The 23,861-nt window shown below is 35.0% G+C and overlaps 1 protein-coding gene across 1 annotated transcript in view; it reads right to left on the reverse strand.

Annotated features, from left to right (window-relative positions):
• CSMD1 (CUB and Sushi multiple domains 1) overlaps window positions 1-23,861 on the reverse strand; it is a 1,210,601-nt gene that overhangs the window by 129,862 nt on the left and 1,056,878 nt on the right. The window contains exons 41-42 of the mRNA XM_037392820.1: window positions 21,198-21,407; window positions 10,266-10,454 (exon numbers count right to left, since the gene is read on the reverse strand). Of these exons, the coding sequence (XP_037248717.1) occupies window positions 10,266-10,454; window positions 21,198-21,407 (399 nt within the window). The remainder of the gene's footprint in view (window positions 1-10,265; window positions 10,455-21,197; window positions 21,408-23,861) is intronic.

The following is a 23,861-nucleotide window of genomic DNA, read 5'->3' on the forward strand; positions in this document are numbered from 1 at the left end:
AAAGGAAATGGGCTAAGGAAAATGAAGTGTTGATTGTCTGATTCCTGCTTGCATGTACAGACCAAGGGCAGCTGGCAATGTCTATCAGCTCTGATGGTTCTATGATGAAAATGTGACTTGAGCCCATTTTTTACTGTTCCCTAATCCCCTACATTTATGCCATGCTCAGATTGCTTTGTCTCAGAAATCTAGATTGCTCTCTCCACAGTACTCCATGTTTACAGCTAAATGACTGCTTTGACAAGTATGCTTAGTACATTGAAATACAGTTCCTGAGACTAATATAGTGGCAAGTGGAAAATCCCTTAAATTGTAGTTAAGATATAGGATATTTCTGGTAGAAGTTTTATACTTAAATATACTTCGAGTTTACTAGATTTTGACAGATTTATTAATGTTGTCAATGATTGCATACATTTTTGTTTTGCCTCCATTATTGTCTAATACTCTAGGAAGAACGCAGATTGATTGTATCTTAGTAAAGATAGTCTATTTCATCTTATATCATTGTTAGCCATGACAAATCAATAAAAAGTCTCAGGAAAAAAAAAAGTCACAGAAAATAAAACTTTAATAGAATAAGCAATACACACAGCTGATTCTAGGGTTTCTCCAAAGATCCTTAAAAATCACAGGAGACAGAAAACTAACCAGAAATAACAGGCTAACCAAGAAGAAAACAGGTCTAGTTTCAATAAACAAATCACTCTGAATGATGTTGTTATATTGCACTTTGAATGACATGTATGAAGAAACACATATTTTTGAAAGGGAAAAGCATATAAAAAACTCTTCTAAACTTTCAAATACTAACAGTAGACCACGTGCTAATTTATAAATTAATTAATACTATACTATGCGCTCCCATGCTCTTTCATAACTAAATCCAGATGCAACGTTGCACATGGAAGGACAGTAAATATTTTAAAGATCCACCTAAAGGTGCCTGAACCTAGTTAGTAATTTATTGACAGCTATGTTCTGCCAAGACAGCTATGGTATACCCTTAGGACAACCTGATTGCCCAGGAGCAAAGTCTTGGAGCATGACTATATGACAAGCTTCTACTATGATCTCATGAATATAAATTAATTTTATTTTCTCCCATATATAGATTAAGCTCTTCAATGCATTTCAGATCATCTGCTACCCAGTGGAGAATATGATTTGGAATAGGGTTGGCTTCCAAAAGCATGCAAATCTTTGCTCTGTTCAGACAGTCCTCCACTGACAGACTAGTTTTGAATCTGCATTCTGCTCGTGTCCTCTTTTTTCAACATGTCTATACTAGAATCTGGTTGATAACTATTTAACCCCTTTGTTGTATGAATTTCCATAACTGTTTATGGTATATATATACCAAGCCTTGCTCGGTGCAATTGTTTGGCTTAAAGAAGTAGGAATGGCTGACTCAAGTACCATAATCTAGAATGAATCAGTGGAAATCTACATTGGGATGAAAACACCTTGAAAAGGCTTGGGAATATAGGAAGCGTTACATGGTACAGATAAGCTTGTACTGTCAAAGTTCATATTATAAATCTGAAAGAAGTTTAACCATGTCATCCTTTCATCACAGAGCACAAAGCCAACAAATCTGTATTCTGAGTGAGCACAGAACTGTGCAGAGCAAAGGCTTAGTTTGCTGCCTTAAGATAGACAACCATACACCACAGATCTCAGACAACTCAGGGGAAGAATCTAGAAGAAAAGTACTTAAGTTCTAGCCATAGTGCTCTAGGTGGCAACCACAAATCTTAAAATTACAGAAAAAATTGTCAGAAAAAGTTTCAAATTTTCAACAATTCAGCATAAAAAATGAATATATGTGCAAAATGTTGTTTTGCTGGTGCAGGGCAGGAGAGTTTTAATTCATTCCGATGTTGGCAAGTCCCTGCAGTTTAGCTAAACATCACATGCATACTCATTTTCTCTCATTTGATCCCATAATCAGATTTGTTTTCACTCCACTAACACAGATCTTCAGTGAGATTCCTTAGAAGGGTAAGCTTCCAGCCTCAACACTACCACTTCGCAGGGTTTTTTATTATTGTTTGCCCTGTCCACCGATGGCCCTGATATTACTCACCAAGCAAAACCCCAAACCAAATCATAAACCCACGACTTTTCTTTAGCATAAAGGGTGGGAACTCTGCAACTAGACTGGAAAAAATCAGTTTAGGACTTCTAGCAATTTAACATCTTCTACCGTCTTAGGTTCAAATGCTTATAAAAACCAGCACTTTCAAGAGCCAACTAGTCTAATTGTTTTATCTTCCCCCAGGTCCAGGATTTTTAACAATTAATTAAATCAGAAATGGTATATCATCTTTGGTTTCACTAGGAAAAACTAATACATGAAAATATGATACCAGTGCATTGGGTGGCTATAATATCAAACTATGATCATACAGAACACAGAAGTGGGACCATTTTTAATGCCAGTAGTCAAAAAAAATATGCTGCTTCATGTTTTTGAGATCGATCTTCAATATGATACTTTCCTTAGTCCATATGAGAATCTTGAAAGGGTACTGAACAAATTTTCTATTACTAGTATGAATCCAATGAAATAATGGAATACAGAGAAGATATGGGAAGGATGAAAAGCCCTTAACAAGTAAACCTTAGCCATGCAGCCCAGTAAATACAGTGGTGCATTGGTAATAATAGGCCACGACTTTGTGTTAAGCTAACAAAGGAGGCCACAGACAATTTTTTTCTGGACTTGTTCTGGCCGTTGGGAGACCTGTTTTAGCTTGTAGCAGCAATTATCATCAGGTAACTACTTACTACTTCATTTTAACTTTATACAACAGTGTGATGTGGCACAATATTTTATATATATATATGTATAATAATTCTGAATAAAAGATAGAGATAAAAAATAGGTTTTCTGGACAGAATGAATTTGTAGGCTTTCTCCCAGACTGAGACCACTGACCTTATAGGTACTGACCTACAGGTACTGGAAGAGTGAGTGTATATCAGAGAAAGGGGTAGATGTTTGTCTGTATATCATTCTAGCATTACCTAATTTTAAATATCAGTATCACTATAACTGGACTACTAATTCTTTGATTAGACTGTTAAGTTTTTTTCTTTGGAATAACATTAAAGCCTTGGCTTTACATCTATGGCATTTTCCTTTTGCCTATATCAATATTTTAAGTCTAACAGACTGGTGAGGATTCAAGCAACCTATTTAATAACTTGGATGCAAGAAATTTGTATTTTGGCAACAATGGCAAAGCAAGAATGCCTAAAGATAACAATAGCAGAGACACTGTCATGATTTTATTGCTTGAAGGGAGAATACTATGTCTTTGATATTCTGGAGCCAGAGACCCGTTTTCCGCATCTTCCACACAAATATTCATAAACCTTTTTTTATGAATCATTTATGGGTTACATATTCATTGTCAGATTTCCATGGGAGACTGCATAGACAACCCAACATTTTCCTCTGAAGCAGTGTCAACTTTCTTTTTTGAGGCACTACCAGATTTCTTACTTCTTTCAGCTTTCTGAAGTACGTGCAATATTACATAGAAAGGTTTCGATCTGAACTTCTAAAAACACTGCCCACAGGTACAAGAGTGATTTAATTCTTGCATTTATTTCCTTCTCAGACCCACTGCCAAATTCCACTGATCAGAGACCTTATAACCATTTGTTTTCTTTATTGCAAAAACATTTATATGTCATCATAATTCTTTCAGCAATGCTGGACCAAGCTTTGATGTAAAAAATGAATTTTTGAGAAAGCAAGTAGTGTGCTACCTTAGAGACCACAAAAACCCTGCATGCTCACTCAAAACACTAAAAAAGTGCTCTTATTCAGAAATCATAGCTATAAATGTACACAACTGCACACACAATGGGGATGCATGCATTCAGGCCTCACCTGTGTGGAGTTGTGTAATGTAGATGCCTGTGGGTAGGCTTGAAAGGATCCACAAACAAAGGAACCAGGACAAACGTACATTCTGAATTACAGAGATGTTGGTAACAGAGCAGAGAGGAATGACTTTGAGTTAGTAAATTAAGACAAAACTACTGAATTAAGACTAAATGGATGAGGGACAAAGAAAAGAATGATTTTATCTTCATGTCACTATAAATATTTTCTCTTCTTGCATGTTAATTCAAACAGAAGAAATATTTCTTTACTCTCCCTTCATCTAAGAAAACAGAAAATGCTAATTTGTACTACAAAAATCTAAACCACTCCTAATATAGACTTCACGTGTCTTCAACATTCTTCTAGGAAACATGTTTCTCTGTGGAGTAAAAAGGAGTAAGAAAAAAAAGAGGTTGCTATGCCCTTTGATGCTGCATCTACATCACTACTCAGGAATATTATGTAGTATTCTGAAGTCCTTTTACAACTCCAAAGATGTCTTCATTTGGTGTTAGATCAGAAAAAAACCCATGCCCTCCCAATACCAAAGAGCTGTTTTTAATCACCATCAAACTAGAGGAAATCCAGTGATGTTCTCACACGTAAAGTGAAAGCATCTAATCAGGCATTTAATCTCTCTTAGGGTTAAAAACTACATCTGGATATGAAGCAATTCTAATTTTTCTATATGATTTAATTGTCATGGAAGGTAATCCAACAAATGTATACATATTTTGAAAGTCCTAGATATAGAACACATATTTGTTTTCCTTTAACACCTCTGATTGCTAACTGAAACTAATTTACAAAGCATACCAGTTTATTACTTGATTCCATTTATCTTTAATCAAATTTTCATCAGAAGAGATGTATAAAACTGCGGGCAAGATTTTAAATGAATACTGTTTTTAATAAGAAACAATAAAGAAAAATAAGAAACTTTAATTTTAATAAGAAAATTTAATAAATATCATTTAAAGAGAGAGGTATAGAAAAATAAATTTTCATATACTAAAAACACCCGATATACTTAAAGTCCTTTATGCATCTTTTACCCAGTCTCATGCTCCTATTTATCCTATTGTCCCAGTTTTGGCGAGGTGGTGGCATGTGGTATTTAATCACCAGTTGTGGTTAAACCACGACACCTATCAATATAGTTGTCACTTTATATACATCTAAAACAATGGGAATGCCATTTGATGTTTGCTATGCCTTTAAGATGTATCATATACAGATTGCTACTAAACTAGTTGAATGTTAAGTTCTTAGTTGTATAATACATAGGTCTACATTCTATCACAACACTACTACTTTGTAATTAATATTTTTAAATTAAAATAAATTATTAAACCATTAATGAGGATTTTAAAAGATCTTGTTTCTTTAGCTGACAACTTTCATTCAAGGCTTAATTAATGAGAAAAGAGGGACAATAAGTCACTGCAGATACATCACCACAACACTGCTATGGAAGAAATCAAAATCAGGCTAAAGCATCTGACTCAAAAAGCTTAACCAAGGACTAGGAAGAAAGGAAGAAAAGAAGAGGCGTTTGATGTATATAAAACCAAAAAGTATTGAAATTTGAAATGAAGCACCTAAGTTACTAAAGGATTCTAAAAGCACTTAAAGATTCTGCTTGGCAGTGCCTCAACATAAAATTTCACAGGCTTTGGAGGGGCCCTACTGAAGCCTTAATGCTGAAGTGCTGTACTGTTAGCTAGCAAAGACACTCTGAGTAGCTGCTTCTGTTGCTTTGATTTAGGAAAAGAAACTAACTTCTCCAGATGTTCCAAAAGCAGAGAGATCCCACACAGGACTTTTTTTGATGAGGAGAAGGTGAAGCAGCTTATCAAACATAAAGGAAAGCCTTGAATTTCATGGCATAAAGAAATAGAGAGCTTTGTTATAGGCCAGGATAGCAAAACAGAATGACTTGTGATATTGATTTGATTTCTTATACAAGTGAAAGAGCTAGAATATTTTCAAAGGTGAATGACATAATGGTTGCCTTTCTTATCCATCCTTTCAGTTTAACTTGAATTTATATACTTTATTAGATATTTCTGATTTCCCACTACAAAAAGGATCCTAAAAATACACGCTGTAAAAGAGCAACACTTTAAATGTTCCATGTTTACCTTGTTATCAATAGGATTACATACTGAAACTATTACTGTTTGATAATAAAAAAAAGTAATAAAAGGACTGAAATATAGCTAAAAAAATCTCTAATACTAACATCACAATAGCATTCAATGAACCAATAAAAAATCCAGTGTGTGAAAAAAAGACTCAAGGAGAACAGAGATAACTTCTCTGGAAGTCTAAGAACCTAGTTTTCTAAGAACGTATGCAAACCAATGTGTTTTCCCCCTGACAAACATTTCAGATTGCATCTTAGAAATTAATGTTTGTTAAAATTAATTGTAATTAGTAAACAATAAGAATATAGGGAGAATATGGATTTGGTATCTTAAATGTCTTTATTCTAGGAGTGCAAAAACTGTAGGTCAACCTTAATGGGAAGAGCGAAAAAACATGTAGTATTCTCTTATCTTTTTATGTCCTTGAAAGTACTTTCTTTCCCTATTCATATGTAAGATAATAAGGCACATTGCAGATAACAGGCAGAAGATACCATAATGATTTTGAAAAATCTGTATCATCAGGCAGCAAGATTTAGGACTAAATACAGTAACATTATCATTTAGTAGAGTAAGTCATATGTGTATCTGTTTTATAAAGACTGCACAGAAGTTATTTTATCAAGCAGTTATTCCATACCTTCCATATGCATTTCAGATCCCCCCCCGCCCCCTGCATTTTTGACAGTGGCAACATTATTTCCAGACAAGACAGTCCCTATGAGTACTTGATATGCTGCTTGTAACTCTAGCTTTTCCTTTCACCTTAGCTTTGTATTGTATATGGAACATATGCTAACAATATTCTACTATCATCCTTTACACTTTTATAACACTCTTCAAAGGATATTGTAAAACTATAGCACAGGTTTAATCTGAGAAAAAAAAAAAAAAGATCATATTAATTTATAGTGCAGTTTGATCACTAATAACCTTGTATTTTCTTTCAAAACATTGATAAGGTTGAATCCATAACCCAACCACCTTTGAATACAAATATCTTCTCCAATTAATCCTTCATCATCTTTGATTTTTTAGAACTCAAAAATTACTTATTCACTCATGTAACACATGGGAAAATATTTTGTGAACTGCTATAATATTTAATTTAAAAGTCACATAGAGCTACAGATCACATTCAGTGTAAGGTCTTATATTCTAGATTAGGAATTGTAAAACTTTTAAGTGCAAAATTTAAATCTCCAGTCCTCCCATACATTTATTCTCCACTTCAGAAGGCACTTAAAGACAGCACCCTTGGGAAAAGAGTCACATAACTGGAGTACTTAAGCCCATGTTTTAGGCTGAATTAATTCTGTAAAGTACGTACAGAGGTTAGCTATAATAATCAACAGAAAGAGGTAGGTGTCCTTAACAGAATCGCTCGGAGCAAGATTAGACAGAACTTAAAACGGAATGTTACAGACTGTCCTGGTTTCAGCTGGGATAGAGTTAATGTTCTCAGAAGCTGGTGCAGTGCTGTGCTTTGGATTTGCTGGGAGAACAGTGTTGATAGCACATAGATGTTTTTGGCTGTTGCTGGGTGATATTTATACTAAATCCAGGACTTTTCAGTTTCCTGGGCTTTGCCAGCGAGAGGGCTGGAGGGGCACAGTAAATGGAGAGGGGACACAGCAGGGACAGGTGACCCAAACTAGCCAAAGGGATATTCCATACCATATGACACCATGCTGAGTATATTAGTTGGGGGAGGAAGAAGGAAGGAGGGGACATTTAGAGTGATGGCCTTTGTCTTCCCAAGTAACCATTACACGGGATGCAGCCCTGCTTTCCTGGGAATGGCTGAACACCTGCCTGCCTGCTGGTGGGAAGTGGTGAATGAATTCCTTGTTTTGATTTGCTTGTGTGTGTGGCTTTTTCTTTATCTATTAAACTGCCTTTATTTCAATCCATGAGTTTTCTCACTTTTACTCTTCTAATCCTCTCCCCATCCCACTGTTGAGGGAGTGAATTAAGCAGCTGCGATGGCTTAGTGGCCAGCCAGCGTTAAACCACAATACAGACTTTTTTAGTTAAAAAATATGGGAGATGGTTCTTTACATCTAAATATGCCAGTGCTAAAAGCATTGGGGGTGGGGGTACGTCTATGGGTTATAACCAACTACTTTGACAAAGATGTGATGCATTATCATGTAGCATATCTCTAAGGAAAACATAAGAACTACTCCCACAAAGAACTACATATTCTCACGTCTCTCCATTCTTTCTCACTTGGGAGATATAGTTTTACAAGAGACACCTATATTGCCTATTACAGTGTGGACTAATGGAATTGGATAAGGCTCAGAAGGTGTTTCACAATTCCAACTCTAGTTTGCTAAAATAATATAATTATTTAATAATATTATTAATTGGTTATGTTGCCATGTCAGTTTTTTTAACATATTCTTCTCCCAAAAAGAGAAATTAGTAGTCAAAAATAGGTTCTAAACTATTTGTATGCATTTCTTCTTACTTATATTTCTGCAAAAAGTCTAAATTGTCTTCCAGCTGTTCTGATGCACTGATTAAAAAACAAAACAAAATGAAAGACATGGGAACAGCAGACATCTTGATAGCCGTTAAACAAGAAATGCACCCACTAACTGTACAGAAGTTACACATCCTCTCATATGCCAAAAATTTTCTAATGCCATTCAATACTGGAAACATCACTTTAGTACTTTTACTTCTGTCTGGTCATAAGTGCAAAACAGTGTAAGTGTCTGGCAATAAAATTCTGCTCTTTAATTTGAAAACAAAGCAGATATTCTCTCAATATAAATATCCTCATTTATTCAAATATGTACTACTTTCTAGCTGAATTGTGAAGTCAAGGGGCACAGCCTTTCTCATTCCCAATGCCAAATGTTCTGTCTAGACATTGTATTTTCCCTTTGGCCAGAAGGGCATTTTTATATGTTATTCCTGGAGCCTGTCAAACTTCCATAATGTCTATGCAATAACGTGATAAAATATAGTTTATATTAAAAAAAAGATATAATTTTTAGTTTAATAATTCCAATAATAATACTACAACAAATAGTATTTTTTTAAGTGCCATGAATTAGGGTTTGGTAATTATTTTTATGCTTTCACAAGTGTCAAATGGACAAAGATTTGTATCTATGAAAACCTTCATCCAGAACACTCATTTTAAGGTTTGTTTTCCCTTTTAAACCCTTTAACTCCTCAATATATTTACCTTACTAGATTTCTGAGCAATTTATGGTAATTTGCATTAACTATTATGAAACTGGAACTTAAATTTTGAGTTCTTGTAACATTGGATTTAAATGAGAATGTGAGGAAACACAAGCATCCCTTCTCAAGCACATGTACAAAACATATGTTCATGCTGCAAAGCAATATAGTTAAGCTGTTAGGAGAATACCTGTCTCAGAAATAATAAGAAAATAATTTGAATTATTATCCACAGTACTAAAATCCTCATTTGGGAAGGAAGGAATTGAAGTGCTGAAGCAAACCTTTAGTCCACCTAGTGTAGCTTTTGCTTCTGACAATATTCAACCCTTCACGTCTAATAAGAATGCACAAAGTAGAAAACACTCTTAACATATCCCAGTGGAAAATTTATTTCTAGCCTCTAGCAGTTTGTCAGGAAGCAGCATGACTGACCCTTCCTTCATGTGTTTTTCATGGCTCATACCAGTAGCTCAGTTAAATCTTTCTTGAATTCCTCACAGCCTTTTCTGGTTTGACTAAGCTAAAAGCTACTGGGTGTTTTGTGTCAAGAAGCATCTGTCCCATCTTTCAGGATCAGTGTCAAATATACTGAACATAGATTTTGCAGTGAAAACCTGTATCACCGTTAGCCTCTTGTCATGATGGAAATACTTTATTTAAATCTATTTTATATCTTCTGAGCTGGTTGATTATCTATGACACTAGTCCTACAAAATGACAACCAAGTTTTCTCATAACATACTATATGAGACTTTGTCAAAGCCTCTAAATGTCTAAGGGAATGTCAGAAATTTTGTTTCTGCACTTATATTTTTTTGATGAAACTACAAGTAAAAGGTTTATAATTGAAAATCTTATATATTGTACACTGCCCCACCCCGCTATGTTACATAATAATAATAATCATCATCATCATATCTGCATTACAAACATGCACACAAACAAGTAAATAAAAATCAGGAAGTATGGTGAGCTCCAAAGCAAAGGCACTACTAGAAAGTTACCTTCGCATCTTGGGAAATGATAGTTCCAATTCCTGTTGATTCCATGTTGGCATGTAAGAACAGGCTGACCCCTCAAAACATATCCAGGATAGCATTCAAATGATACTGACTGACCCACACTGTAATCTGAGTTGACTATATATCCATTCAAAAAAGGAGGAGGATCAGGGCAGTTCTGTAACTCATAAGCTGGAAGAGAACAGAAGTACTTTTTATTGCTTAGTCAGCTCTCAACATAGGAAATAAACATTAATATAAATGCTGTAATGCATTCCCTAATAGGTAAACACTGGACTACCAAACTCCAGTAATAGAGTGATTAAGAAATAAATCTTCCACTAGGACCACCCAGATCTTGAAAAAGGAATGAAAAAATTAACTTTAGAGACAAGGCACAGGAAAGATGAAAATTTGGAATAGAAAGAATTGCCATCTATATCAGAAATCTAGAGCAGAAAGTCAATGAAACATTGGGTGCAGGGCATGAAGATGGAATATTGTGGTTTAGTAGTTGATGTTGAAGCTTCAGATTAGAATATTATATAAAATATGTGTTTATTTTGACTAAGATCTGAGAAGTAATAGCAATAGTTTTATAATGGGATAATTTTTTAACCATGACACAGAATTAATTTATTAAATAAATAAGATGGGCATACTTAGTATGTCACTAAGTGACATAATTTCATTAATAGATCAAGCATTTTCATAAACTTTATTTATACTTTTACTTTAGCATGTTAAGTCTGAAATAAAAACAATCTTGCTCTGAATGCAGCAACATTGAATCCAAATCTGCACACAGTAAAATTAATAATTTAATTGAACAAATTTAATAGGCGGTCACTTTTCTGCTAACATTCTCAAGATTAAAAATTATCACATAATTTTTCAAAGATCTTTTTCCTATCTTGATATACAAAAAGATTTATAAATATAATGCAATTAATTCCAACTAAAAATAGTTGAATTATTTAGGAAAATAAATTTGTCCATGATGCCGGAAATTAAACTACATTAATTAAAAATGCAAATCTATTGCATGATCATGTTCACAGTGCAATTGCCAAAAATCTGAAAATACTTCTTTCAAAATTAATATGCAATTATACTTATGTAAATAATGGCAGCATAAGAACTTGAAACAACATTTTTTCTGATTATATTCATGTACTGTTCTATGCATCATCCACTAAGAGTGGATGTAACTGCAGCACAACAAAAAATGGAGTTTTGAGGCACTATGAGCACTACATAGCAAAACAAACATTTCAAATTGGGTAAAAGCTTATGTATTACTATGGTGGCTTATATTTATTTGACTGGTAATATTCCAGTTTCTTCATTACCTACATAACAATAAAATAGCACACAATTTAATCACGAAATTTAAATGGGTTTTCACACTTAAACACTATAGTAAATATTCCCGTAAGGCATAACAAAGTCATATTATTCATTAAAATTTCATGAAACAGAACATTTACACAATCTATTGGATTTTTTTATATCCATTAAACTATGGAAAAAAAAATAAAAATCACCTGACCTAAAAAATGAAAGGAATTCATGAAAGACTGTAACGTCACAGAGCATCAGAAAGTGACAGAAGTCTACAAAGGAGAAAGTTCCCTCTAGCTATATCTGCATAAACCCCCCTGCATTAATGATTCAAAATATTTAATGTTGGGTTTTATTTTTTTCAAAGACCTTAAAATATTATTCATTTGAATATATTTAATTCATACAAAATAGTGCACTGAAAATTTAGAGGGTGATTTCATTAATAACATTTACTAAGATAAAGGTACTTAAGTACAGCTACTGTCATGAGTTTTTTTAGTCATTGCTGATTACAGTCATGCTATGAAATAAATAGAAGATTTATTCTGAGAAAGCAGCCTTCTTTTCCCTAATTCATTCAGTGAATCCAGAATCCAGTGTTTGTAACTATACAAAACTGGACAAGATGTGGAGGTACTAGAAATATTCAAAAATCCTCTAATAAATAAGACTCCTCTTCCCTCAAATGACAAAAAATTAAGAAAAGAAAATGAAAACAACAATCAGAATTAATTGCTGCTGGAAAGGAAATATAAAAAGCTTTATTCTACCTTAATTACAGTTCATTAAATTTCTGTGCTAAATCTAGTAATGGGTCATTAATTTTTAATGCTATTATTACTCCTGCTATCATTATTCATACAGTACTACTACAGATAATATCATTATCAACATCTTTATTCAAAATAGAGTACAGGAAATTAAGACTAATATATTAAATTATATAGAAAGGTACATAGATAATATATTAGTATATTTTATAATATATATTATATAATATATATAAATAATATAATAATGTATTTAAAATACAATAAGACATTATTCTGGAGAGTCAGAGAATGTCACAAATTTATTTAGGAGGGTGCAGCAGTACATTGTCCAATAGTTACAATGACAATGGTTTGGAACACTGACAGTAAGTACCGGTACTTTTACACTTTGATTGTACAATCTTTTGAGGAGATGAATAAGCATGAAAAATATCCTTCCCCATTGGTTAATTTTTTGTAATACAGTATTCACAGATTTCATTTTAAATATACTTAATATGGTCTCATATTTTTTTAAGTTAGTCTTAAAAATTCCTGTCAGGAAAAAACATCTTACTTATCTAAATGAGAAGAAAACATGGGAACAGCTCAGGTGAAGGTGGAAATCCTGAGAAAGAACATCAACATCTGTCCATCCCTTAATTTGGATAACTTCCCTTGAAGTCCCTTGGATTGTTAATGGAAAAAATAAAGCCTACCTTTTAAAATTCTAGTTACTGTTTATTCAGAAATGTATGTGCCTTTATCATAAGGTAAACAGAACACATACAGAAACTTTGAGGGTTTGTTTTGGTATCTGTTTTATAAAAGCAGAAGCCCTGCCTAAAGCAGATTACCATAAATTTGAAGGTCAGTCAGTCAGAATGAAAGCACTTCCACATGAGCAGAGCACACCACTTAAAGGAGGAGGGGGTGGGGGAGTGGAAGTGTAAAATGTGAAGATACTCTGCATGTGACTTCTGGTATAAATCCTATAGATGACTTATAAATTATTGGAGTAACTATAAGTCAGGTGTTCCATCTGACTATGATATCATGATTTACAGGGCACTCAGGGAATATGTTTTATGTTTTTTATATAAACATGAATTATATTCTTTTCCGTTCTTTTGATATATGCAACAACATACCTGATTTAACAGAGCAATTCATTATTCAGTCAGCACTATCAAATATTACCCACAAATCCTGATGTCACACCTCACAAAAGAAAGCTTTTTTTTTTTTTTTTTTTTTAATGCGTGTCATGCCCAAAGTCTTGTTTGGTATTGAGCTTTAAAAAATTATATGCCATTTCACAGCAGAAAAAAACTCTAATGACAGTCTGAAATGAAGCCCAATGTAAAGGAAGTCTGAGAAAAATATTTAATTCCAATGCTGGCAGCAGTCAAATACTTGAATTTTAAAATTATCTCATATCGACATTTAGCATTTCTTTGTGCAGTATATTTTCCACTGGTAAGAAAAGAGTTTAAATAACAAAAGAAATATAACTGATCCTCTGCTATCTTGGTTTTATGATTCAAGTGTGTTTTCCTTCTTACATTAGCAATAGGGTGACTTACTGCCTTTGCAAGTGCCTCATACATCTGTAACACTTCAATATGGAAATAATTACTTCACAGAATGTTTGTATTAGCCGAGTTGAGCATGCAAACACTCAAAATGTAAGGAAAGGTCACAATTAAGGCTACTTAAAACTTTCATTTAGTCTTACTGTATATTTCTCCACTATCATGCTGTTTGTAAGTACAGATTCAAGAAAAAAAATCCACTTTCTCAGACTAGACTTGACTAGACTAGACCAGCATGGGCTGGGTTGGGTTGGAAGGGATGTTTAAAGATCATCTTGTTTCAACCCCCCTGCGATGGTCGTGGATATTTTTCACTAGATCAGGTTGCTAAAAGTCCTGGTGAACCTGACTTTGAACTTTGAGGGATGGAGCACCCACAACTTTGCTGGGCAACCTGTTCCAGTGTCTCACCACCCGCATCATAAAGTATTTCTTTCTTATGTCCAACCTAAATCTACCCTCTTTCAGTTTAAAACCATTGCCCCTTGTCTTGTCAGTAAAGGCCTCGGTAAAAAGTCTCTCCATTTTTTTTACAACACCTTTTTAAGTATTGAAAGGCCATAATAAGGACTCCCTGGAACCTTCTCCAGGCTGAACAACCCCAACTCTCTCAGCTTTTCTTCAAAGGAGAGTTGTTCCAGCCCTCTGATTATTTTTGTAGCCTTCCTCTAGACCTGCTCCAACAGGTCTCTCTTTCTTGTGCTGGGAGCACCAGAGCTGGATGCAGTACTCCAGGTGGGGTGTCACGAGAGTGAAGTAGAGGGGGAGAATCAGCACCCTCAACCTGCTGGCAATGCTTCTTTTTATAGAAGCTCAGGATACAATTTGCTGCAGCCCAGAACAGGACCGGCAATCTGGAACCTTATTGTATTGCTTTAGGCACCAAAGAATTTCCAATGCAATGACTCAGGATTAGAGTCACAAAACATGGCTTACTTTTGTTACAAGTTAGAAAATTATTTGCTATAAGCCCCCTAAATATCTTATTTCCATTAGTATTCCACCCCCCCACCCCCCACCCTCCCACCCCTTAGGACATCCCCACCCCCCCACCCCTTAGGACATCAGCTAAAACAGTTTTAGAAATAGTTTTTCAACAATTCCTTTTTATTTCTATGATTCCTATGACTCAGAAGTTCTATCGTATTTGTCTTTTAGCTAGATAAACGTAATCAGATTTAACATGTTCAAATCATAGAATCATTTAGGTTGAAAAGACCTTTGAGATCAAGTCGAACCATCCAACCAAGTAAAATCATGTTGTGTATGTGCACGGGTGTGCTTGTGGGATGAAGGGAGTGCAATTAGAACTTTTTTCTGTGTATTCTGGAACATTTTGCTCTCCAAATACAACAGGGTAAGATTCTTCCCTCATATTCAGCTTTATGCTACATTGAAATTCAAACCAGACTGAAAATGCTTTTAGAGTTCCAATAACAGGAACTAGGATTCCCCCAGTTAAAATAACAGAAATAAAATATTTTATCTGCTTCCCTTAAAAACGACCTAGTCCTAAAGGGAATGCTGTGTGGGAAAAAGATATTCCATAAGTGTTAAAAGGCTGAGGTAACAGTTGTATCATAGCCAGAGATTAAAACCCAGAAATATGTCTTAACAACCATTAGACTGTGTCCTTCTGTGTACTGAATTCTATTACAAATCTCTGAGTCCATAAAAGCTGTTATTTCTTCTGACTTAGCACATACCTTGAGTCATTCCAGCTGTAGGCAGAGTATCCCAAGCCTGTAATTAGCTAACTTGGCTTGCCAATCAAACTTCTGTGACTTTTCTTCCCCTCAGACCTAGTGTGCACAGGCTGTTTACTTCTCAGGTACTGATATTCGACAGATGCAAAGGTCTCAGAAACTCAAGACTGCTATTCAAATGCAATTCAAAAATGTTCTTTAAGCATTTTTGGTGCCTTCCTGTCTTTGCATAGGGTGTCAAAACTACAATGGTGATAAGAGACACCCTTTCTCAATGCCATTTTTTAGCCAGAGTACAATATTTATTTCAACAACAGAAAAAGTGTAATTAAACCTAAATGTTGCTACTTTAAAAATCAGGCAGTTTTAAAATCCTCTCATCTTACAAGTAAATAAAAATAATAACTAATAAAATTTATCATAACTGCTTCAGACAGTTCAACAGGTAATCAGTATGAACTTCCTTCTTGACACACATGAAGCAAAAGGTTTCACAACACACACAAATTCAGTAACTCAGCCTTGAACATAATGGAACACTCATCATTCCTTATGCTATGCAGTTACAAAGCTGAAGTGATAACAATACATGAGAACAGCATAAAATCAACATAACACAACAAGCTGTCCAGCAATGGCACTCATGGCCGTAGCTTCCCTAGGGTTCTGCTAAGGAGACAATGCTTTTTACTGCATTCAGAATTACACAGGACCTAAGTGATTTAGGTTATATATTCAAATCCTGTATTGCAAGAATTCACAGGCTAGTGCTTAAAAAGCAGCACTAGCTCCCTGCAAGCATGGGAAGCAAATATTTTGCTGTTCTCAGTGTACATACACTTTTCTTCCCCAAAATAATGTGCTCAGACTACAGTTCCAGGCTATATGAAGCTTCAATCTCATAAGTATTTTTCTGTCTTCAGAAAGTCAGTAGAAAAATTGAGAAATAGCATTATTAATTCTATCATTATATATTTATCATATATATATATATATATAATCTATCAATACAATATCCATACTCTTTACTTCCACCAGAGATGAGGGGTTATCAGAAAGCCTTATCCTTCATAAAGTGCTAAGATATCTAGAAAGCCTCATTTTTTATGACATAGAAGTTTTCTTCAAAAAGCATACCCATTAACAATCTCCCTTTATTCTTAGATTGATATATCTACAAAAATGCATCTACCTTGCAAAAAAATAGCGGCTACCTTAATGCTACTACTTTTTGTATTCTAGTTAGTAGAAATAGCACTTTTTTCACTCATGAAAAAGTAGTTCTTGAATTGAACCAAGTGTGGTACCATTCAGTAACAGGACAAATTTAATGTTGAATACATTCTAATGTAAATTTAAGTACATTTTAAAAAATCAGACTAGGATAAAGCTATGCACTCTTGTGGGCACTTCCTAATGTGCAACATATTCATTAAGACACTAGAATGCGTTCGGCCAATGTGACTACAACTATGGACTCCTCTTGTCTACTCATCTTTTTTTAAGGGTATATCAAATTAATTTAATTATTAGAAAAGCAATGTTTTTTATTTACAGAAAATTTTTGCTATATTATAGTCTATTAGCACATCTGATAATGGGATAAATTAAGAGTCTGAAAAAACATCTATTAAATGTATTAAGATGTCAGGTCCTCAGATCTATCTGCTTTGTTTTACAAATTCATTTCCACAGAACTGGCAAACGTGGACAAAAGCAAAAGTACTAACAAACAATCTTTTAAATACTCAGAATAAATTTGTTCTCTAATTCTTTGCAGAATTGTTTGTGTGGTGCTACATCTGTTTGCACTGGTCTGATATACACCCTCCAGTTTTACATACAACCTTTACTTAGTCCTGACAACTATTTGTTCCATATTATGTAAAGATGTATTGCTTATGATTTTGTTCTGTGTTGATTGACTCAGGCAACTGAACTGTGTAAGCATTAATTGTACTAAAAATAAATTTTTAGCTTTCTATGTATGATACACTTCCTTTTGCTCGTAAGAAGATTTTTGAATGTGACACCCATGCCAGCCTCTCATATTTTATCTCCCTCCCACGTCTATATCCCATGAATAGCAGTTAGGCAAGACACAGTGTGTATTAAAATGAGTTGTGACAAGGAATATTTCAACTGGGTAGCCAGTAAGCCAAACTGAATTGGTATCTATAGAGTAATACCATGTTTCCTCTCAATAAGGGCACTATTTCAAGACTCTCTCCTCCATGTTACCGATACTGCTTTTCAAACATTTGTAGGAACTTCAAAATTTGACTGAAATTGGCCCATGGTTATAAAATCACATAACAGAAGCACAACAGTCTGGCATCACAACAGTGTAAGCCTTGCCTAAGCAGATACTACTCAAATATATGGAAAAAATTAAAGGTAAATAAATTTGCCTGAGACAGGCTAAATACAGAAAACTGTCATATCATAGAATAGTTTAGGTTGGAAGGGACCTTTAAAGGTCATCTACTCCAACCCCCCTGCAATGAGCAGAGACATCTTTAACTAGATGAGGTTGCTCAAAGCCCCTTCCAACCTGACCTTGAATGTTTCCAGGGATGGGGCATCTACCACCTCTCTGGGCAACCTGTGCCAGTGTTTCACCAACCTCATTGTAAAAAATTTCTTCCTTATATCTAGTCTAAATCTGTCCTCTTTTTAGTTTAAAATTATTACCCTTCATCCTATCTCAACAGGTCCTACTAAAAAGTCTGTCCTCATCTTTCTTATAAGGCCCCATTAAATATTGAAAGGCTACGATAAGGTCTCCCCAGACCCATCTCTTTTTTCCAGGCTGAACAGCCCCAACTGTATCAGGCTTTCTTCACAGGAGAGATGTTTCATCTCTGATTGTTTTTGTGGCCCTCCTCTGGACCCGCTCCAACTGGTCCATGTCTTTCCTGTGCTGAGGACTGCAGAGCTGGATGCAGTACTCCATGTGGGGTCCCACCAGAGTGGAGTCAAAGGGCAGAATTACCTCCCTCAGCCTGCTGGCTGTGCTTTTTTGATGCAGCCCAGGATACAGTTGCCTTTCTGGGCTGTGAAGGGACCATTGTTGATCTAGACAGACAGAGATACAGATCTCTATCCTCAGTTTTATTAAACATTGTGACTCTGGATCTGAAAAATCTCTTGCTACTTTAAAGGAAAAAAATAATTGATAGCCAGAGGTAACTTGTGTCACATTTGATGTCAGAGTAGTCTTGCAATACCAATTGTCTCACTGGGTATAAGCTCTATGTGAAAACAGACCCAAGCACTAACCAATGATTGGAAGAGTTTGAAGTACATGTCAATTGCATTATGTTGTGAACCAATCAAAATATAATATATAGGTTTCTTTTTTTTTCCAAGTCTATGCCTTCTTTTATTTTGAGATGGCTTTTATTTCCTGAAACATCAACAAACATCAGTGTCCTTGCCAAAACCATAGAATACCATGTATAATAAATATATTTTGATCCAGATTCACAAGCAGAGATAAAAATTCCTAAGTATTATAATGATTAAAAAGCAAACTGAATCTCTCTCCTTGTTCCCCTGCTGAAACTGTCACACTATGTTAAAATATGAATGTATGCTTTCTTTTAAAGGGAACACAAAACCTTGCTGAGCAAGCTGGAACAGTGTTTCTAGAAGAACATATTATACGGTATACAGACAACTTAAGATAAGATTTAACTATTAATTTCATGACAGAAAATGCTGTTTGCCAGGAGTTACTCACATGTAGTTGAGCCTATAAAGACTAAATACGATTATTCCTTGTTATTGTTAGGAAAAAAACACATTAACTACAACCAGAACAAAGACCTCTGGAGAATATATAGAAAGCATGCCACATGGCTTTGTATTTTATTTATTTGGTATTTCTGCATTTTGCCACATTTCAAGTCTTTCCAGAAAATACTAAAAAGAGCCATCTGTCCAACTACAATTACACTTGACTGCTCAAAATAAAAATCACACTAGGTGGGTGTGGTGTTGTGAGAATATTCCCTACTTCTAAGCCTATGGGACAGAACAAAACTCCACAGGTTAATAGAGAGATGTGACCTCTTTGTGGGCACACTTTACAAGCATTAGCCTAATTCAGGTGCTCTGAATCTTCCTCTCTATCCATTGACTCTGTAGATATGATTTAACTATAATTATATATATGTGTGTATGCAAATACATACTGTACTGGGCCTGGCTACAATACGGTTCATTTTCTTCATAGCAGCTTATATGGTGCTGTGGTTTAAATCTGTGGCCAAAACAATACTGATAACACAGTAATGTTCTGGCTTTTGCTGAACACTGCTTGCACAGCATCAATGCCATCTCTATTTATCAGTGTGCCCTGCCAGTGAATAGACTGGGAGTGCAGAATAAGCTGGTAGGGGACACCAGGCAAATGATGTGAACTAACCAAAGGATATTCCATACAATATAAAATCATGCTCAGCAATTAAAAGGAAAAAGAAGGGATTTAGGGATGTTAGCCATCTTTTGCTTGGGAACTGGCTGGGCATCAGTCTGCCTGTGGGAGGTGGGGAGTGATGGCCTTTGCATCACTTGTTTTCTTTCTCTTCTTTCCCTTATCCTTCACTCATTAAACAATGTTTTTTATCTTGCCCCCCAAGCTTTGTTTTTACTGTTCCTTTCCTCTTTTCCCCATCCCACGGGGGGTGGGAGGGGAGTGAGCAGCTACGTGGAGCTTAACTGTCCACCAGAATTAACCCACACATACATGTTTACACAAACATATATATGAAAATCTAACCAAGTTATCTAAATTAATAGCCTAGAATAAACTAGCATGAGTCTTCCTCACTGCAGTTAGATGGATGTTAGAATGGAACCAGGCGTTCCATTTTGTTAAACTGTTCAGATCCTGCAACATGGCTTAACAGTTTTTGGTAAGAGTATTTTAACATTTTTAGAAATATGCATGTATTAATGATGTTTTATAGTCACTAATGAGTGAAGAAAAAAATTGAACAGTAGAAGACTATAGAAAGTTCACATGTTCACATACTGAATATATGCATTTCAAAATACAGATACAGACTGTGTGTTATCTGGTATCTTTTCATTTCCTGTTAATTTTCAACTAAGTCCTGACTGAAAAAATGTAAGAATTATACAGGTTTTCATCTGAGTATTTAAAATAATCCATATTATATTTTGAAATCTTCATTCATTACACTAAATATAACAAGATTATATAAATTGGAAAACAAAATTGTGAATATTAGTACTATTGCCCAGTAACAGTACACCTTAATGGGATGGAAAGGGGTATCAGCTATGTGACCTTTGGCAAATGACATCATTGTGGCTTCAGGTTTTTACATCGGTAAAATAAAGATTCCAATTCAGCAAGATTTCAGTTGTAAAAAAGTTCAATCTATGGATTAAACAATTCAGTTTTTAAAATTATTTATAGTATATGTCTAACCTGTTCTTTAAAATGGAAAAAAAAAATATTTCTTTTTAACCATAAAGTCTGTTGTGCTAGTTCCAACTTACCTTGGTACGTCAATTTAAATCCTTGCCTGTTTTCTGAGTGATCACTGTAAAAATGGACAAGTGTTTCATGAGTAGTACTTAGCAAGGGTGATGGCAGTTCCATTCCACTAAACTGGCCGATTATAGAGCTGGTGTGGTATGGCCCATTCTGAATTTCAAGGAAATCATGATTTGCTTCAGTAGAGAAATTCAGAAACTGAATGTGTGCACCTGCAGCATTGAGAAAGAAAAAATAAACCCAGAGGCTTTATAATTCATATTGCTTAACACTACAGCATGCAAATAAAAATTATTAAAAAAAAAAAAGTCATAATAATTGTTATAGGCACTATATTTATATTTTAGTCACCATTCAAAGTGGGATGCTTAAATTAAGGAAATAGCTGCTAAGCATTGCAGGAGTTGGAGCTTCTAATTTTTGGGTTCCTAATAAACATAACTACCACACATGTAGGGGCCAACGACAGGAAGTCACAAACTCAACAATCAGATATTTGTCAGGTTCCTAAACCCGCCATCAGAAACATTCAAATGAGGAGCACATCACAAGTCCTGCTGTCTCATGGTATGGTCAGGACTCAGCTGAAAAATCATTACTGCAGCTGGGCCAGGCCTCTGAGGATCAGGATCAGCTCAGCACCTGGGAAGGTTACTAACGGAGTGACCTCTCAGAGGCAGAAGTCTACATACCTACCTAGTTTAAAATATCTACTCTGCCTTGCTTTTCCTGATCCAAGTCACCTGCATTTGCTGCCTCTTCCCTCCAGCTTGAGCCAGTGTGTCTTGAGAGTCATTCTGCTCTGTATGCAGTGCTGTAAGATGCACTGAACTCCAGACTGTGGACAGGCTCATTTACTACAAATCCTCTGTGGAAGTCAGGTGATTTCTCACCAGGCCTTTCTCACAAAATGAAAGGGAGAAAGATGACTCCCAAAATGCTGAACAGTCAGAAGTATAAGCATAATCTCATAGGAAGAGCTGTTTTTGAGTTCTGGCACTACTTTATGTGGACTGAGGACTTGGGATTCAGGGTACTCAAGTTATGTGTATATATAGTATGAAAAGAGGGATGGGGGATGAACCCCTAGTTTGAAAGCCAAGTAGTACCAAGTAACTTGCAACTGCACTGCTTGGGCTGAACCTTGCTCTGGTAGACTATAAGGAACTAGCTGGAATGAAAGAAAACAGAATTACTGAATGAGCCAACAAAGCAGTGTGAAATATTCAATGCCTTAACTCTCTGCTTGACATTGTTATTTAGCAGTAGAGACATATTTTTCATTCCAGGAGAGTACCTTATAATCACCAGGGTCATTCATTCACTCATTCTTGCTCTATAGCTCATTTCTTTGCCTCTGTGGTTTGATATCTAATCACTTGTATAAAAGGGATATATATTTTTTTCCCACAGGAGAAACTAAATAAGCTTCCAAATAAACTGGTTGTTAAAGAGCACTTGTAAGAATATGGGATATTTAGCTCTAGTACCTTCTCTTAGCTATGCAGAGGGGGAGATACAAAACCAAGTATTTCAGCTACTGAATAAGAAAACTTATTCCAATGCTATCAATAGAGAGGCACGTACAGAATATACAAGAGTCTCAATATCAGCCATCTCTTGTATGATACCTGATGCAGTTAGTCTGACTTGAGTGAAATCACTAACTTTACAAAGCTCTCAGGATTTTAAGATGAGGTAGGACATAAAACCGTTGCTTGGAAACACCTTGACTTCAGTATCAGCATTTAGAGACTCCCACCAGGGACTGGATGTCAGCAGCATAGAAATTCTGAAGAACTGGGCAGCCACTGAATATTATACTTAAGTTGCTAAAGTGTCAAGCAGATAATTGAATTGAACATTTGTACAAAATCAATGTTTAGGTATTTAAATAAATGTAGCCTACTGTTCTGAAATAGTCTCTGATAAGCCACAGAGTACCTTTAAATTTGAATAATTCCTATTTATCTACTGGGAAGGGAAGTATATGACTAGTTATAGATATTCAGTATAGAAAACCGTTTTATTTTAAAAGTGAAAAGTAGATTTACCAGTAACTTTAAAAAAGTTAAACTGCCTAAAATAGCCACATTTTAAACACAAACATAGACATATTTTTTTCCCTCAGGGTTTTTCAAAGATGCTAATTTCAATTAGAGGATACACTGTATGTGTCACTCAAGCCTTAACTCTAAGTTTATACAACTTACAGTTTTCAATTTGATATGTCAGAGAAAATGTTTTCTACTCTAAGTCATTTCTTACATAAAATTATACAGAATAAAACTGATAGCTTCAGAAAATAAATCATTATCCAGTCAAACGATAATTGTACTACTTCCTGCTCCAACCTCCACAGGATTTTCTCTCTCACTTGAATAGACTCTAAATAATGAGAATTCCAAGCTGAGCTATTCTTTTTTAGAAATGTTCATCAATTAACAGCTACTTGAAGTCATTGCAAAATCACCACAACTCACTTGAAAATACATGCTTTCCATCTATTTTAAAATGTTTGGGTTTGAGTAGTGTCTTCTTTTTACATGATCGGTATATTTTCATATAATTAAGAGTGCCCTATATTTTGGGGCACATTTAGCTCTGACAATTTTATTGTTGGTCTTTGTTTAAGCACACCTGTGTGCTTGCACTAAGACAGTAAT

Source organism: Falco rusticolus, chromosome 6, assembly GCF_015220075.1.
Source record: "Falco rusticolus isolate bFalRus1 chromosome 6, bFalRus1.pri, whole genome shotgun sequence".
Lineage (NCBI taxonomy): Eukaryota > Metazoa > Chordata > Aves > Falconiformes > Falconidae > Falco > Falco rusticolus.